Genomic DNA, 18,392 nt, shown 5'->3' with positions numbered 1-18,392 from the left:
CTTGTCTCGTCAAGCATGACTGACACCATGTCTATGGCAGCGGGGAGAATGAGCTGCTCAGCAATTCTGTATGCAACTCTATATGAAGCCATTTGAGCATTACTGTTTACTGGTGCAGCTTTTACCATGCGCTTCTCCTGTTGACGGTACTCTTGCCAGTTTTCTTTGAAATAAATCAAGTGGCTTATTGACGTGATTGGGGTGTGTGGTCTCGAGGTGTCTCTTTAATTTGTTGGGTCTCATGCTGTCTGATGCTAGCGGTTTTAGACACAGAACACACAGGGGTCTCTCCTCTGCCCCCACCACCGCTGCCGTGAATCCAAGAGCAAGATACCCTTCATCATATTTTCTTTTTGGTTGATTAGGCCCGTCAGATTTTTGTTTCTCTGCAGGCGCTGGCTCTGGCTCGACGACCTTTGAGGTGCGAGTCACAAATGTATCCATTTTGTGTAATTGTGGTCCACACATTAGCCTGCTACCCATTCGCGCAAAAGTTTGTTCCGCTTAGCCCCACCCCCATTAGTTACTGTTGCTATGTCTGTCAAACTTTCGCTCCTACCTAGAAATTTAAAGCCTACAGGAAAAATAAGTAATTTTCATTTATTTATATAGCGGATTTCAGTGATTTACAGTGTGTATAGAAAATGAAAGCATAGTAAAAAAAAAAATCTAAGCATATAATTAAAAAAAAAAAATTAAAGTGAAATTTCCTCCCGTTCCTCGCGCCCCACCTGGCATGTCTCTATTCCCCACCAGTGGGGCGCGCCCCACACTTTGAGAAACACTGGGTTAGGGCGATAAGCAAACTGGTATGGGTCGAATGTGGGGGGAAGTCTGGAGACAATATATTCCTTTACCAGCCTCTCGAAGCACTTCATTACAGATGTTATTTGGGATAAGTCAGTATTTTAACATAAAAGTGTTTGATTGTGAGGCATTAAAAGCCACAAAATGCAACGGGTCCATCAGACCCACAAACACTGGCTGAGTAACAACAATATGAACACCACACAAGGGTTAAACAACATAAAAACAGACACAAGATACACTTACCATTAGTGCATCAACCCAAGAAAACCCTCAATCCCCCATTCACACTCATCCACACTCATTTACACAAAAGGGGCTGTCTCTTTCTGTTATTAAAAACTTCTGGTTCCTACAATATAGAATAATACAGTCTGCAAGGGATACAGTCTTTAGAGCACACAAGATTGTGTGTGCTGCTGGTCCACTAACATTTTCATTAATTACTATTTTTTTATGTAATTGTTTTTATATTGCTTTACTTTCTTTTCTATCCAAGAAAAAGTATTAAAAGTTATTTAAAAAAATTTAATAAAAAATAAAACAAAACAAAACAAACAAAGGACCTTATCTTCACCAGACCGGGTTGTCAATGAAATCAGATTGTTCAAAAGGGTTCTTAAAACCAGGTCCAGTTCAGATTACGTCCAGATCGGGCTCAGCAACACACACCTTCACCCATGTACACTGAAAACCAGGGAACACAACAGGTTGCATACAATCCACAAACAAAAATACATTTTCAACTTAAGCACCCATGTACAGTCCAGATCACATCCAAGTCGAACTCAGCAACACATACCTTCATTTATGTACACTTAAAATAGGGAATACAACAACAGATTGCATATCATACATAAACAAAATTACGATTTCAAAATAAGCCTTTGAGGACTTCCCATCTTTTTTTATGTTTTTTGGCATCATTATCGTTTCAACCATATAATTTTCTAAAGTTAAAAAATACTGAATAAATGTTTTAAAGAAAGAAATACTAAGTGAATATCTGTTTTTGGCCTTAAAAATAAACCTTTTACCGAGTACTATAATTAAATTGACTAAATCATGACTGTCAATGAACTCTCCTAAAATAACAGAAACCACATCAAGCTTCATAAACAAACCAATCTTTAAACACATTGTTTCAACTTCCACCCAAAACGAAGACACAATATGACAATACCAAAACAAATGTAGGGTGGATTCAGGCTCCTGACAACAAAATCGGCAATCATCTGACTATGTCATATTCCATATTTTTAACATTTTTCCCGTGGGTAGGAAGTTATAAATAATTTTGATTTGAAAATAACGATTTTGCACATCAATAGTAGTTTTGTAGATTAATTTGAATATTGCATCCCACGGCAACGGGCAGTCAGGCCAATTTGTTTCTGGCCAGAACAAATTGACAAAACTATTTTAAATAGCTGCAACAAAACATACATAATTAACAAACAGCATAATAACAACATAGCTGTAAACCAAGGAAGGCACACACTACATACACAAAGCCTAACCAGGCGTTTTTTTCTCAAGAAATTCTTAAACAAAATCATGTCTGAAGCCCAGTTTTAGTTTAGAGAAAAGGAAATATTGGCCTGGCCCACTAGCATCCCTCTTTATGTTTGTGAACTTTATAGTCTATACATTTAGAGTGATGTGATAATCAAACACTCTAGAAGTCTAGAATGAAAGAGTATATAAGAGAATTGACAGAGTGTGTACCTTCAGTGCTGAATGATGAGCAGAGGCAGAGTTAATCCTTAAGTGGTGGTGGTGGAGGGGAAGTGGCATCGGAGTCTGTGTCTCTCTTTACTAGCTTCGTCGAAGCATCTTGCTTTTATAGGTGTTTCAGCAGATTTGAATTGCTGTTTTGGGCAGTAGATGGGATCTTTGATCCAAGACACAACTTACATTTAACTAAATTGTTCTTTTCTTTGTGCTCGACAAACTCAACTGCAGCTACCATGAATTGATTACGTGGACCCCGACTTAAACAAGTTGAAAAACGTATTCGGGTGTTACCATTTAGTGGTCAATTGTACGGAATATGTACTGATTTGTACAATTTACTCATAAAAGTTTCAAAGTTTCAAGCTTCGCCATGATCAGACACCCCCCTCCCCTCCCTCCCCACACCCACACCCACACCCACACCCAGACACACACAGAGCGCGCGTCTCTCTTCTCCGGCTTGTGACACAAGAAGAATCAGAAGGACGACACTGCATCGCTCCAATAAAACACACTCAGATTTTCTGTTTTCTAACCGATTTTACATAAAAAATAACGTAAAATAATTCAGTAACGCATCATGTAGTAACAGTAACTGAGTTACTGAATATAAAAAATAACACGTTAGATTACTAGTTACCGCCGAAACTAACGGCATTACAGTAACGCATTACTTTGTAACGCGTTAGTCCCAACACTGCAAACATGACACAAAACAATCCAAAAGTAGTCAAACAAACAGTATCAATATTAATAAGAATTCCAACATAGCAGTGATTAGAAATCCCTCATTGACATTATCATCACAGTCATTTATAAAAAATTAAATAAAAACAATACAAAAATGAACATTAGTGTCACAGTTGCTTACACTTGCATCGCATCTCATAAGCTTGACAACACATTGTGTCCAATATTTTCCACAAAGATAAAATAAGTCATATTTTAGGTTCATTTAATAGTTAAAACACATTTAAATAATGGATCCCATATTCCAATACATGACTCATTATTATCTAAACTAAATGCAGTTTTTTCTACTGATATAATTTTCATAGCTTGTGTAAACCAGTCAGTATATTCTGATGTTGTCTGTGATGACATCATCAACCTCACAAAACCAGGAGAGACCTGGCGGCTCCGCCCCAAACATTTATGAAGATGAGCCGCCACCCCCTTGTAAGTATCTTGCAATAGTTAACTTAATACATTTAACTCAGGGGTGCCCTTAGCAGGCAAGATACTTTTCAAATGACCAAGTCGAAGTGATCTACCTAATCTTCGTATATATATATATATATATATATATATATATATATATATATATATATATATATATATATATATATATATATATATATATATATATATATATATATATATATATATATATTATATATAATATGTATATATTGTATTTGTAAAAACTGTATATTATATATTAAACATAAAAGCATGTTTAACTTCATGTTGTAATGTTCGAAATAAACTCAAACCATAACCATAATATATATAGGCGCAAAGTTGAAAAGCCAGCATCTGTGATGGTATGGGGGTGTATTAGTGCCCGAGGCATTGGTAACTTACACATCTGTGAAGGCACCATTAATGCTGAAAGGTACACACAAAGTCACGTCACAGTGAAAATTGATGATCGCTAATTTTTAGGTCTATTTTTTTAATACCTGGCTGGAGATCGACTGACACACCCTCCGCCATCGACCGGTAGCTCGCCGTCGACGTAATGGGCACCAAAATGAAACCAGTACTTCTGTAAATGCTAGCAAACCAATAACATAATGACGTGAATTAGACCTGTTGAGACGAGTGCTGAGTACCAAGTTCATCTACTCTGTCACAATTTCATTTGGAAAAAAAAAAAAAAAAAATGTGATGAGTCCTGTATTCTGACAAACTATTCCAACAGCTGTCATCTCTGACAGACTGCTGGGTGTCTGCCACCCCCGGAGCTAAACGGGCCTTTCCTCAGCAACCCCTGTCAACTTAACACACACACTTAGTACACAATATCTGGACAGTATGTAGACATCTACAGAGGTTACACACCTCCGTCAGCCCTGTGCTTAGACAGCCGGCCCCACAAGGACACGCTGTCAAAACCTCTTCCCTTTCACTTCCTGACTGCGTGGCTGCACGTCCCTCTGCTGCAGGGCTTTGGAAATATATTTTCTTGCCTTTATCCATCCAACGCAGATGTGACTTTTATTTCCGTTTCTCATCCACAATGCCTTTTGTCCGCCCGTTCTGTTAACATCTGTCAACTTGGGCAGCCTTGACATTTGCCCTTTCTTTTTGTGAAAGGAAAACGTTAAAAAAAAAAAAAAAAAAATGAGTACAAATAAAAATGATGATGATAAAAAAACTCTGTATTGTACAAATGTGTATTTGGGGCACACTCAAAAGAAAAATAAGGGAAGTTGCAGAGTTACTAGAAAAAATTACAGTAGTATCTGAAATGATAAGCATCAATATATTATTGGCCTTTATGAAAATTGTTGTCAAGTTCACTCAAATCACAATAAATTAAATATAAAGCCTTTATGATTATCAATCAATCAATCAATGTTTATTTATATAGCCCTACATCACGAGTGTCTCAAAGGGCTGCACAAGCCACAACGACATCCTCGGTTCAGATCCCACATCAGGGCAAGGAAAAACTCAACCCAATGGGACAATGAGAAACCTTGGAGAGGACCGCAGATGTGGGGACCCCCCCTACCCCCTAGGGCTACCGGTGCAATGGATGTCGAGTGGATCTAGCATAATATTGTGAGAGTCCAGTCCATAGTGGATCTGACATAATAATGAGAGTCCAGTCCATAGTGGGGCCAGCAGGAGACCATCCCGAGCGGAGACAGGTCAGCAGCGCAGAGACGTCCCTAACTGATGCACAAGCGAGCAGATTAGAAGTGTTGGACTGTTCCTTTGATACCAGGACTAAACCAAAAACTGTTTGGTGAAGATAGTTTTTCTTATTTTAGTATAATAATTAGCGCTGTCAAACTGTTAATTTTTAAAATCAGATCAACTGCACTTTTTTAATGGTGATTAATCTTGATTTGAGTTAGGTTTAAATAAGACTCCAATATTTTGACCTAAATGCAATTGTATTTTGGAAATATCATACACAACCTATTTTTAAATATTTTACTTAAATGCACACTATCATGATCCGTTTCCCAGATCATGTTTTGTTTAGTTTTTGACTCCCTCCGTTCTGTTTTCAGCACCCCTGGGTTTGTGTTTTAGTCATGGGTGCTGATTAGTTTCACCTGCCTCTGATTAGTGTTCGGGATGCTCACCTGCTCCTGGGCACTAATCAGAGAGCTACTTATTCCTGTTTTTCACCACACACTGTCTGGCTGTCTTGTTTGCTTTACGCAACAGTTATGTTTGATAATTTCTTACTTCTTTGCTCACAAAGTTTTGCCTTGGCTCCATGTGCGATCGGCACACATCTTTTTTGTTTTGTATCTTTTCTTTTGGTATTTTTAATGATTTATGAGGAATAAATCATTTCCTTACCTGCACTTTGCCTCCGGAGTTCCTGCTGCATCTTGGGAGCACGATCCGCGCAGTAAAATGCGACCTAGACGTGACACACGTGATTTTATTTAAGCCAAATTTGCCACTGAACATATCTTTGCACTGGCGTTTGCATTAGGTGGGCATACATTTTTTTATTTACATCCGGATTGCAATTCTTGTTCATCCAATTCTAAATCGATTCATATTTTCAGAAATGTAAATTTTTTTTATTTTTTTTTTAATAAGAATCACTTTAAAAAAAAAATAAAAAAAATTAGGCCATCTCCATGCAACCAGAACAAGCTTTTCCTAACCTCTATTCTGTTTTGATAATGTTCCATTATATTTATTGTACCCAATACTACATTGAGAGAATTGGTTTGAATCAAGAATCATGTTTAAATCGGGAATCGATTCTGAATCGAATCGTCAACCCAGGAATCGGAATCGGATGGAATCGTTAGGTGCCCAAAGATTCACACCCCTATCATGCATTGACCTTTAACTTTGACAGCCTTAGTAATAATGCAAGTGTTGTGTTCAGGTTAATTTGGGAATTTGGACTTCACTTTTAAACTTTATCACTTTTTTCTATATTATCTGCACCAGGAAGTTATATATTCACTGGCGTTTGTCTGTTCGTCTAATAATGATAATAATAATAATAATTATAGATTTGTTTTGTTTTGTTTGTGATTATGTGGCAGTTAATAAATTAGTCAGCAATGTAACACAAAAAGTTATGGGTAGGTTTTGATGAAACTTTCAGGAAATGGGATAAGGAACAGGTGATTCCATTTTTGGGGTGATCTGGATCCTTTTTATACTTTTTTACCTTACATTTACGTCACCAGGCACGATCTGTGTACGCTGACTGACATTCCATTCTAGAACAAACACACTTTTGGACACCCCTATCTATGGGCGGATTGTGATGAAACTTTGGGGAAATATCGTAAAAGAAACAAGTGGTTACGTTTTGGAGGTGACCCAGATCACCGTCTGAATTCAGGATTTTTTGGGGGGGGTTTCAGGATTCTTTATTATTCGGCCTAGCGGAAGTCTCGTTTTTACTCTTTGTATACAAACTGCTGCACCTCCAGTCACCAGTCCGTAAAACTGCTCAAGTTTGCGGATGACACTACCCTATACGGGCTCATCTCGGATTGCGATGAGTCCGCCTACAGGAGAGAGGTGGACCGGCTGGCGTCCTGGTGCAGCCACAACAACCTGGAGCTGAACGCCCAGAAAACAGTGGAGATGATCATGGAGTTCAGGAAAGTCACAGTCCCACCATCCCCCCTCACCCTGATTGACTCTCCCACCCCCGTCTCCATTGTGGACTCCTTTCGTTTTTTTGGGCACCACCATCACCCAAGACCATCAGCTCCCTCATCAAGAAGGTCCAGCAGAGGATGTACTTCCTGCGGAAGCTGAGGAAACTTAAGATGCCGACTGAGATGCTGGTGCAGTTTTACTCAGCCATCATAGAGTCCATCCTGACCTCCTCCATCACCGTGTGGTTCCCCTGCGCCACAGTCCAGGATAAGCATAGACTGCAGCGCATCGTACGTGCTGCTGAGAAGGTGATTGGCTGCAAGCTCCCATCCCTCCAGGACTTGTTCTCCTCCAGGACCAGGAGGCGTGTGGGTCGGATCACAGCTGACTCTTCTCACCCTGGACACAAACTATTCTCTCCTCTCCCCTCAGGCAGGAGACTACGGTCCATCCAGACCCACACCTCCCGCCACCTGAACAGTTTTTTCCCCTCGGCCATCAGGCACATGAACAATAACTTCTAACAGTAGCTCCTTGAATTCCTTCTAAGTCTATAACAAGATCTGATAGCTCAGTTACAACTCTTGTTATTACCAAATCTGTGTTATATGTGTTTTATGTTGCACGATTGCACCAAGAAAAATTCCTAGTTTGTGAACCCGTTCTCAATCAATGGCAATACAACTATTCTGATTCTGATTCTGATTCTCCATTTTACATGTGTTCATAGTACATGACTGGCTGTGATGTCATTGCAATAAATAACAGCATAATACTTGACCAAAATGACTCCTAATCCATTTATTAGTGTTTCGCTTAGTTTTAAAAATGTTAGTCTTTTAATCTATCTTTTTTCTCCCCAGATTTTTGCCAAGATAGCCACAGAGAAACATCTCCCGAGCATCGCCAGGCGGGTGATTCCTTCGTTGATGCACTTTTCAACATTTATACTTGCTTGAATGACGTTCCCACGGCCTTGACTCAGGCCCTTGAACCATACCTGGACTCTGCACATGTATGGGAGCATCTCTACTCACTGCCAGGTAAAATAGCCTGCAGCCATTGAATACTGCTCAAGGGTATGAAACTTGTTGTCATCGTGGGCCTCTTCACAGTCATAGTTGCGCTCAAACGGCTGGTGTTAAGTCGATCCATACGTAATGGAACTGTATTGTCATTGCACTTAAAAAGTACAACAAAATGTGTTTTTCAGTACAACCTGTCCAAGAACATTCTGTATATAGGGGTAGGTCGTGAGTTCAAACCCCGGCCGAGACATACTAAAGACTATAAAAATTACCTCTCTGCTTGACACTCAGCATCAAGGATTGGAATTGGAGGTTAAATAATCAAAAATGATTCCCGGGCGCGGCCACCGCTGCTGCTCACTGCTCACCTCACCTCCCAGGGGGTGATCAAGGGTGATGGGTCAAATGCAGAGAATAATTTCGCCACACCTAGTGTGTGTGTGACAATCATTGGTACTTTAACTTTAACTTTAGACTGAACAGAAAAACTGATTTGTCACCACTTTGCGGCATCCTGTGTAGAGATAGGAAGTAAAGGTAAACATGGCCTCATTCTGCAGAGTGACATCGCGATAACACAGCTGGTTGCTATGGAAGCGTCCTAGATCTAGTCCAACAAAGTCAAAAACATCCCAGGTGTCCTTGAAGGAACTGGGGAAGGGAGTTGACAGTGTCTTTCGCTGCAATGGTCTCATTGGGTGTGTTTACAGCATGACCTTGCCAAAGCCAGTACAGAGGGAGCTGAATTGTAGACAAGGATTGTTTTGGGAAAGTTGAGCAGGCTTATGTGTCTGTTCTGGCTCTCAAATTGATCATAATTTCGCTTTGCAGAGCGGAAAGTTTCTTTGAGATGTTATCCAGTTTGTGGTTTAGTTCAAAATCACTACAGTCTGAGTGCCCATAGCTGTGACCCTCCTGTCAATCATTTGTGGCAGCTTTGGTGTACCTTATAGTGTTGCCAGCATGTTCCGAATCTGTCGATACACCAGGACAACGTTTACTCCAATCAGTGGATGTCTGATTGTTATATTTCCGAATAGGTAGATGTCTTCAACATCTTTGAGGGAACGAATCGTCAGACACACGACCCTCCACTTTTTGCATGAGTCCATCGTGTATCCAGCAACAAACGTTCCGTCTGGACAGGCAGGTTCCCCCGAACCCGGGCTTCTCAACGAGAAGATAGTGTCAATTTCGTTGAGAGGCAGCTGATCAATTCCATTGTTTAGATTTTGGAGAGCAGCGCAAAAAGGGGCTCCAAGAAAATTAAGACAAGACGAGACAAAGAACCGAAAGCAGGAGAGGTAAGGGAGAGTGAAGGAAAACGTCCGCCTTTGTTGAGAGCCAGGAAGAAAATATGAAAAAAATATACATTTAAATGTATAATCACATCATGATGCTATTAGTAATTTCCCTTGCAATTCAGTGTTTGCATTTTGTATTTCTTTCAGAATCTGAACTTGTCACAAGCTGATATTTACGTATATTTTACAGTAGCTTTTAGGGAGTCAGGCAACACAAATGTTTCTAATTCTTGTTGCATTAAACAATAATGTTTAAAATGAAATAATCTTTGATTGCATGCAGTACAAGAAAGAATTGGTACCTTACTAATTTGCAGTATTTCAAAGCTTTTTAGGTCCACATAAAATGAACTGACGGGCCAGATCTGGGTCAAGGGCCCATAGTTTTACACCAGCGCTGTAGCTCAAATGAACCTCACACAGTTTTTATCATATTGGTGTAAATGCAGTGTGTCATTTTTATAGGCTGCTGCTGTAGTTCTGTACCAACCTTTAAGGCTGAACTTTAGTAGGTAGCGTCTATAAAAGGACACTGACGAACGAGACTTGACCGCATCATTTAAAATGTCAAACACTAAAAGCTTGTAATTAGGGATGTCCGATAATGGCTTTTTGCCGATATCCGATATGCCGATATTGTCCAACTCTTTAATTACCGATACCGATATCAACCGATACCGATATCAACCGATATATACAGTCGTGGAATTAACACATTATTATGCCTAATTTGGACGACCAGGTATGGTGAAGATAAGGTACTTTTTAAAAAAATGAATCAAATAAAATAAGATAAATAAATTAAAAACATTTTCTTGAATAAAAAAGAAAGTAAAACAAAACAGTTACATAGAAACTAGTAATTATTGAAAATGTGTAACATTAACTTTTAAAGGTTAGTATTATTAGTGGACCAGCAGCACGCACAATCATGTGTGCTTACGGACTGTATCCCTTGCAGACTGTATTGATATATATTGATATATAATGTAGGAACCAGAATATTAATAACAGAAAGAAACAACCCTTTTGTGTGAATGAGTGTGAATGAGTGTAAATGGAGGAGGGAGGTTTTTTGGGTTGGTGCACTAATAATAAGTGTATCTTGTGTTTTTTATGTGGATTTAATACAAAAATACAAAAAAAAACAAAAACAAAACGATACTGATAATAAAAAAAACCAATACCGATAATTTACGATATTACATTTTAACGCATTTACCGGACGATAATATCGGCAGACCGATATTATCGGACATCTCTACTTGTAATATTTCATGATATTTCAAGGGCTAGTGTGCAATTGCAAAACCATGATTATTCTTTTTTTTTTTTTTTTTTTTTTAATCCTTTTTTCTTATCTTTATCTAATGCATATTTTGACAGAGAGCCCCTGTGGAGGTTTTTGTACTTACTTTGTAATTTTTATATTCTGGTCGACTGTAAGTTATTGGAGTATTAATTAGGGTTAAGTCTGGACTTGGAAAGAAAGACATTGAGACGACGGGAGCAAGGTAGACCATCACTGTCATCCAATCACTGTTTAATTACACAGGCAAATTATGTTAATTACTGTATTTTCCGGACTACGGAGCGCACCGGGATATAAGCCGCACCCGCTAACGTTTTTTAAGAAAAACATTTGTTTCCATGCATTATACTCAATGGACTATAAGCTACAGATATATACTTTGTGAAATTAGTCATTTACACAGAAATATTTTGTAATTGTTTATTTACATACCTAATTGTTTCCATGCGGTGTCTGTAACACGGCAGTAAAACGGCTGATCAAACCAAACAAAAGCCATTGTCATGGACTCACTAGCTGCAGAAGCTAGCTCTCCAATCAGCTAAACAGACTCAATAACTCCACCAAGACATATTGTTGAATTTACAAAAAAAATGGTGAAACTGAAACAATACAAAAAGAATGCCATTTTAAGTTAATAATACTAACCCAGACACTCGGAAACATAGTAGCATATTAGCTAATGCCAACGACGCTAGCTTGATTACATTACGAAAGCACATACAAACATGCATGACAACACACCTACAGACATCAGACATGGGACGGTTTAGTAAGTAAGAATCTTTTTAGTTATATTGTAAAACTTACAACATTGCTTGGAGTGATGAATCAAGAATCCATACGGGTAGAACCGTTGTGGATGGCTAGAAGACGGAATGGCACTTGTACTTCTGGTGGAAAGCACTAAACAAGAAAATACTGTAGATGTTCATGCCGCAACACCTGGGGCAAGCGAACTCGTCCAAAAGATGGCGCCGTAGCACAAACAATAACACACCTATTCAGTGTCTTTGCTTGTGTTTTTTTTTTTTTTACTAGTTTGTACCCTGATGTGGGATCTGAGCCAAGGATGTCGTTGTGGCTTGTGCAGCCCTTTGAGACACTTGTGATTAAGGGTTATATAAATAAACTTTGATTGATTAATTGATTGATTTGCATTATGGCCGTCAGGGAAGAGAAATCCCAAAATTAGCCGCACCGTTTTATAAGATGAAGAGTTCAAAGTGTAGGAAACAAGTAGTGGCTTATATTCCGGAATTGACGTTACTGGGCTGTGCCAAATCCTGTTTTTATTCCAGCTATTCACATTCATATATACATGTTTCTCTGTTCCACTTGCATCACATACTGTAGGAGCAAGTGGCACTGGTTTCTAATCAATACACCAGCATACATGCAATCCCTTAATAGAATGGCTGCTGTGTAAAAACTAAGTGACTTTGAAAAATAGGTCTAGGTCTTACCTGCCAAGCAGCACTGCCTCGTCAAACAGCTATATCATTTTGTGTTCCGCTCCAGTCTTTTTCTGCGGGTCTGAGGTCACACGTTGGTTAGACGTCCCTTAAGATTTCCCAGCACTTCCAATACTTTATCTCTCCTGTAGCATTTGCTCCTACAGCTGCTACTGTGGGAAATTTATGGCTGCCACACAGCTTCAATGCAGCATCGCTAGGCTGCCATCAATATGAGCTGAATATGAAAGGGCAGCACCATGGAAGACGGACTATACATATGCGCACCTTGAGAGGGTACTAACACTTTAGGCCACTGAAAGTTGATTGAACACATCTGAATTTAACCGGTTATGACTTGCTTTATTGGAGACATTTTTGCAGAATATCTCAACAATCGAGTGGCTATAGCTGACATTTCTGTCTCTGACATCATGAAGTATTGCGACTGACTCACAATATTTGATGTTCACTTACTTATTTGTTGCTTTTGCAAGTAACTTAATGTGCCTATTTTTAATCATAAATACAAATGTATTATATTTTATTTTTGTTCCTCACTAATCAACCAAGGTTGATTAGTCAGCTGGGATAGGTTCCACATCACTCATGATCCTGAACTAGATAAGAGGTAAAAATGCAGGATTAAGGAGTTTTCAAAAATATATGGCGGGCCACCTGTGAGTAGGGATGTATATTGCTAGGATTTTATTGATATCAATACCAATATTTCTTACCGATACCAATATTCATTAGTAGTCATTAGAGCTGGGAATCTGTGGGCACCACATGATTTTTTTGATTCTTGAGGGTAACGATTCGATTCAAAATTGATTCTCGATTCAAAACAATTCTTGATTCATCCATAACATTGGGTGGCAGTGCTAGGATTAAGTACATTCCTCCATAAAATACATAAACAGCTCTGATCAATTTCTATATTGCTGAAACTGTTTTTTGTTTTGTTTTTTAAATCAAATGCTTCCCAAACATTTAGTAAAGTCAAATACAAATAAGACAACAAGAGAAGTATCAAACACTTCTCTTTTCTAAAGTAAATGTGTACAGCTGATATAGATCATCTACATCAACTATATGATTTGTCTGATTGGCTGGACAGGACAGATTGAAAAAAAAAAGTTTTTAGATTTTTTTTTAACGATTAAGGATCGTTAAAAATTTGAATCACGAGTAACGTAAAAATAGATTAATTTTTTTTGACACTCCTACTATTCAGTAGTATATCAAGCCCTGCAAAAGTGTTTGCCTGTAAGTATTAATACACATCAACTGTTTGATTTTACAGTAATATGCATTTTAGTATTCAATTTTCCTATTAAGAGGTGTTGAAATCTGTCTGTAAAATAACCAATGCTAACCAGTAGCATCCAAAGGTGGAAAAATATTCCTCTAACACATCTATGTGTTGAATCTAATGTAAATTAGCATCGAGCTAGCACATTTATTTTAATGCATTTTTCTTAATAATAATTCCATGAGTATGTTGTCAGGGTTTCATGAAGTTGCTGCTGTTTCCCACCTTGGACCAAACTACTTTGGGACAAATATTGCATAGAGCATTGTCGTCGGCGGTGTCACAACTAGCTGGATATAAAAAAATAAAATAAAATACAGATAGCCGTATCATTAATGGTTCTTCTGGATTGACCCAATTAGGGAACGGTGCCAAAAAATGCACACACTAACATACCTCAACATTAAATCACGAGTAGTTAAGCTTTATTTCAGGGGGGGGGCATTTTCATTGGCCCGCGACACATTCTAAAGACAAATTAAACACGTCCAGGATTAGAACATCACACACAAAAACAAGCCGAATTCTTCCCAAAAAATGGGACCTGAAAACTAAAATGGCCGACGATTGTATGCGGTCTTTGATGATTCCCATATGTCCGGTTTATACATTTCTTGCAAGTTATGGCGGCCGTGCTAAAGACTTCAAAAAACGTGGTTGGTAGTGTCATACCAATATTGGTAAAGAATAATGATAAATTAGAAATGTAACACCTCAAGGGGGTTAGATGAGGCAAGCAAGTTAATTTTAGAGCACAATAATTATGCAAGACAATTCAAAATGCTTTACAATTTACCAGAAGGTAAATAAAATCATTTAAAAAATGAAATCATCATGAAAATAATAATTAATATAATTTTCTTTGTTATCTATAACACAGAGCTAAGATGTGGATGTTTTGTTCTGGTAGTTTATCATATATTGACCTACCTTGTACTCAGTGGTGGGCTGTCAGGGCCAGCAAGGCCTTCTCTGCTGGCCTAACATAACCAGAAATCAATGATCATAGTTAAAGACAAAAGTAATTTACTTTCCCTAAATATCTAAAAGTATTCATATTCTCTTAATGTCATATTATGCTCCTTCCAGTGCTGTTGTTTTTAAGTTAGAGTTTTTATCCAATCAGAATTCAGCTAGCTTATGTTGCCATGCTGTACGAAATCTGCCTTCAGAATCAACAATGCGGGCGTCCGTGCACTGTAAGTGAACGGGGACATACAGTTGATAGATAATTGCGATAGCCAATCAGATCACAAGTTGTTGTCAGTAAGGCCTTCTAGATGTCCTCACGTTAAACGTGACATTTACGCGTCCTGTGATTGGATACTCGTCGGGACTGTTAGCGGATGAATTTGAGGACACATACAGTTGATAGACAGTTGCGATAGCCAATCAGATCACAAGTTGTTGACAGTAGCCTATCTAAGTAGCCTGATGTTAACGAGACTGTGATTGGATACTCGTCACTCCAAAGTGAGTATCTATTCACAAGTTTCAATTTAGCAGGAAGTGTTGCGCCGTAGCCATACCAGGCTAGCAGAGAAGGAGAACAAAACGTTGATTAGGTGGCAGATATATATTTGCAAGGCCATTTTCAAGAAGGATATTTAAAGAGAAACTACATCTTGTGAGACGATCTCGGCCAACCCCGGAAGCTAGCTCAGCTTTTCTGGTGATGAAATGGGGAAATGCTCGCTATTTCCACTCGAATTAACCGACGACGCGGGGTTCCACTGGCTTATACAGCGTCAAATGAGTGCTACAAATTGTGAGTTCTAATATTTTATTTCTTTATTTTTTCACGTTTAATATGTTTTTTGCAATTTTAATTTTGACAGTACCACATAAGATATGTTTTAATTGCTTATGCGGGTTTATTGATTTTTAAATTAGCCAGAAAATAGCCCATTTTGTATACTGTTGAGGGGCTTTAATGTCAGTAGTGCGTAAATGTGTTCCTGTATAGTATTTCTCCAGCAATGGTCATGTGGTGACATCAATTATGGTATTTTGAGAGGTAATCATTGAAGTCAGACATCACTGAAGGCCTAGGTGGGAACCACACGACCTGCCATTGATTGTACTGGTTTTAGCATATTTAATGTACAAAATGTATCAAAATGAACCCCGCATCCTTAAATATTTTGGTATGCGGCCCTCATTGAAAAAAGTTTGGCCGCCCCTGCTTTATTTGTTGACCTCTCTCATCAGAAACGTCACAAACAGAGCCTGTTGTGATCGGCTGTATCCGAGTGATAGTCACCAAGTCCACCAATAGCCTCCTGACTCACCTGGTTTCCATGGCGACAGAGGAGCCCAGTGGAGTTTTCGGGGCGAGAGATGTTCCAGAAAGTGTTCTGGCTAAAGTTCCCAAGGATTGGAAGTATGCACCTGTGGAGACGCAAAGGAAAGGTTCCTCATCTTCAAAAAGTAGGCATAGAGTACTGTACTGTAACTATTTCCTGCCCCACGGAGCAACAGGTTTGCAATCTCTCCCTGCAGCTGGCATATCCCTTGCCATCCAAGCCATGTCCTTCATTTTCACCAACCTGCCGTTGTTGGTAGCGCCTTTGCCCCTCCCCATCCGCCATCTCTTCCAAGTGGCTGAGAAACACCTTTCCCAGCATGCCCGGCAGCTGCGCTCTGTGGGCCTGCTGCTGTGGTCCCTGTTGAACTGCCTGATCCATGGACTGGGGGACCCGCACTCACTGGAGGAGATCAGTGGACTGGCCTTGAACTGCCAGGCCAAGGACCGCCTGACTCTGCTGGCCGAGTGTCTGCAGGCTTCAATGGGGATTCAGCAGAAGGTGAAGTTGTGAATAATGGAGCAGTAATAGCAATCATGAGGGTCTAAATAGATAATATATAGTTACTCTAAAACGCGCTTCGGGCAAACTGTATCACGATATGTGTTTTATATCGGTCGATATCGATGATTATTGATATTTTTCATTAATTATCAAAAATAAGGACCAGGAGAAAAACATGTATGGAAACCTTTTGATTTAAAATATAACCTTCCTCTGATTATAATACCCTCAGCTATCAAGACAGAAAGGAAAGGAAATGTCAACACGCGCATGGAAAACATTCAATGTAAACAAAATTCTACAATTGAACACCTCTTAAAATGAAGGTGCAAAAATAAGGAATACGTAAGAAATGCTTCATAAAGTGTAACAAAATGTAAACATAGAGAAACCCGATAAGAGCTATTCTCTGCAGGTTTAGTGCCAGGATGTTACAGCTGTGCTCTAAAGGGTGAGTGTGGTGTATTGTAAGCGGTCTTGGTGTTGACGAGCGCCTTGCTTAATTTACAGACCACATTGTATGGGCCTATGGTCCCTTTTTTAAAATCCAAAAAACTGCCATACTGCCAGGGTGACATTTACCGTTTTATCTACAATTTCTTCATTTTTACTTTGTCTTCTCACTCCTTACTAAGAATCAACACCGAGACAACAAGTTGATACTGCTCCCTGATTGGCTGTTGGCGTGTCACTCCCACTGATCAGTGATCACTTCCTGCGTTGCTCGGTTACCAAAGAGCAAGTGCCTTTTTTCATGCAACCAACCTTGCTTTGCAACTCCCGGTTTCTTCCGACAAAGAAGAAAAAAAATATTGAAAATGTTATCAAACGCGTTTTTTTTTTTTATCGATTATGTACCTATTGCTATATATGGTATCGTTTTCTCGCCCAACATTAGTTACTCTATACTTTCCTTTCATTGTTCAGGGTTAGGTCATTCTAATGAGGGAAGTGTGATGAGTATATACCGTATTTTCCGGACTATAAGGCGCATATAAAATCTTTTTTTTTCTCTCAAAACTCGACAGTGTGCCGTATAACCTGGTGCGCCTAATGTATGGAATAAGTTTGATTGAGCTTACCGACCTCGAAGCTATTTTATTTGGTATATGGTGTAATGATAAGTGTGACCAGTACATGGCAGTCAAACATAAGAGATAAGTGTATATTGCCACTATGATAGCAATATGTCTCAAGTAAACATCACCAACATTTTAAATGTTAAATTGAAAATATAGAACATTACACACTGCGCTCAAAAATATATCGTAATGTTTTAGTCCAACTTTGGTAAGCTATGAAGCCACACCGCTTGAACGATTGTCGGCGCGTTAAACCTACGAGTATTATTATGATGTGTGTATAAGGTAAGACATATTGTCTGGCGTTTTGTTTCGCAATATTATGCAAAAGTAACTTTTCTTACCTTCTGGTACTTGCGGATCTGTATTTGGGATCTGCATAAATCCTGAAAAATTGTGCATGTCCGCCTTTGTAGTCCGCCTTTGTAGTCCGCCTTTGTAGCTTCTTCTTTTTCTCTATCTTATTGTTATGGTACATTCATCCTCCGCTGTTGTCATTTCTAATATAAAGTAGTGAAAAGTTTTTACTTATATCTGCCAGTAAAGTCGCCATGAAAGGGCTAAAACATACTGGTATAGTGAGTTTACATTATTCACCCAAGGAACTTTAGTTATTAGAGAGTTCCAGTCGGACGGTTTTATCACGGGACACATTTCCGGTGTTGTTGTTTCCGGATGAGGAGATGCTGCTCCGTTATTGATTTAAGTAAAGT

At 38.9% G+C, this 18,392-nt stretch overlaps 1 protein-coding gene across 3 annotated transcripts in view; it reads left to right on the top strand.

The window, feature by feature from the left end:
* kiaa0825 (KIAA0825 ortholog) overlaps positions 1-18,392 on the top strand; it is a 478,810-nt gene that overhangs the window by 160,026 nt on the left and 300,392 nt on the right. For all 3 annotated transcript variants that reach the window (XM_062050981.1, XM_062050982.1, XM_062050980.1), the window contains 3 exons: positions 8,238-8,417; positions 15,999-16,217; positions 16,290-16,594. In XM_062050981.1, coding sequence (XP_061906965.1) covers positions 8,238-8,417; positions 15,999-16,217; positions 16,290-16,594 — 704 coding nt within the window. The remainder of the gene's footprint in view (positions 1-8,237; positions 8,418-15,998; positions 16,218-16,289; positions 16,595-18,392) is intronic.

Source organism: Entelurus aequoreus, linkage group LG06 (genome assembly GCF_033978785.1).
Source record: "Entelurus aequoreus isolate RoL-2023_Sb linkage group LG06, RoL_Eaeq_v1.1, whole genome shotgun sequence".
NCBI lineage: Eukaryota > Metazoa > Chordata > Actinopteri > Syngnathiformes > Syngnathidae > Entelurus > Entelurus aequoreus.
Note: the sequence above shows the minus strand (reverse complement) of the source record. Positions and strands in the feature narration are given on the sequence as shown.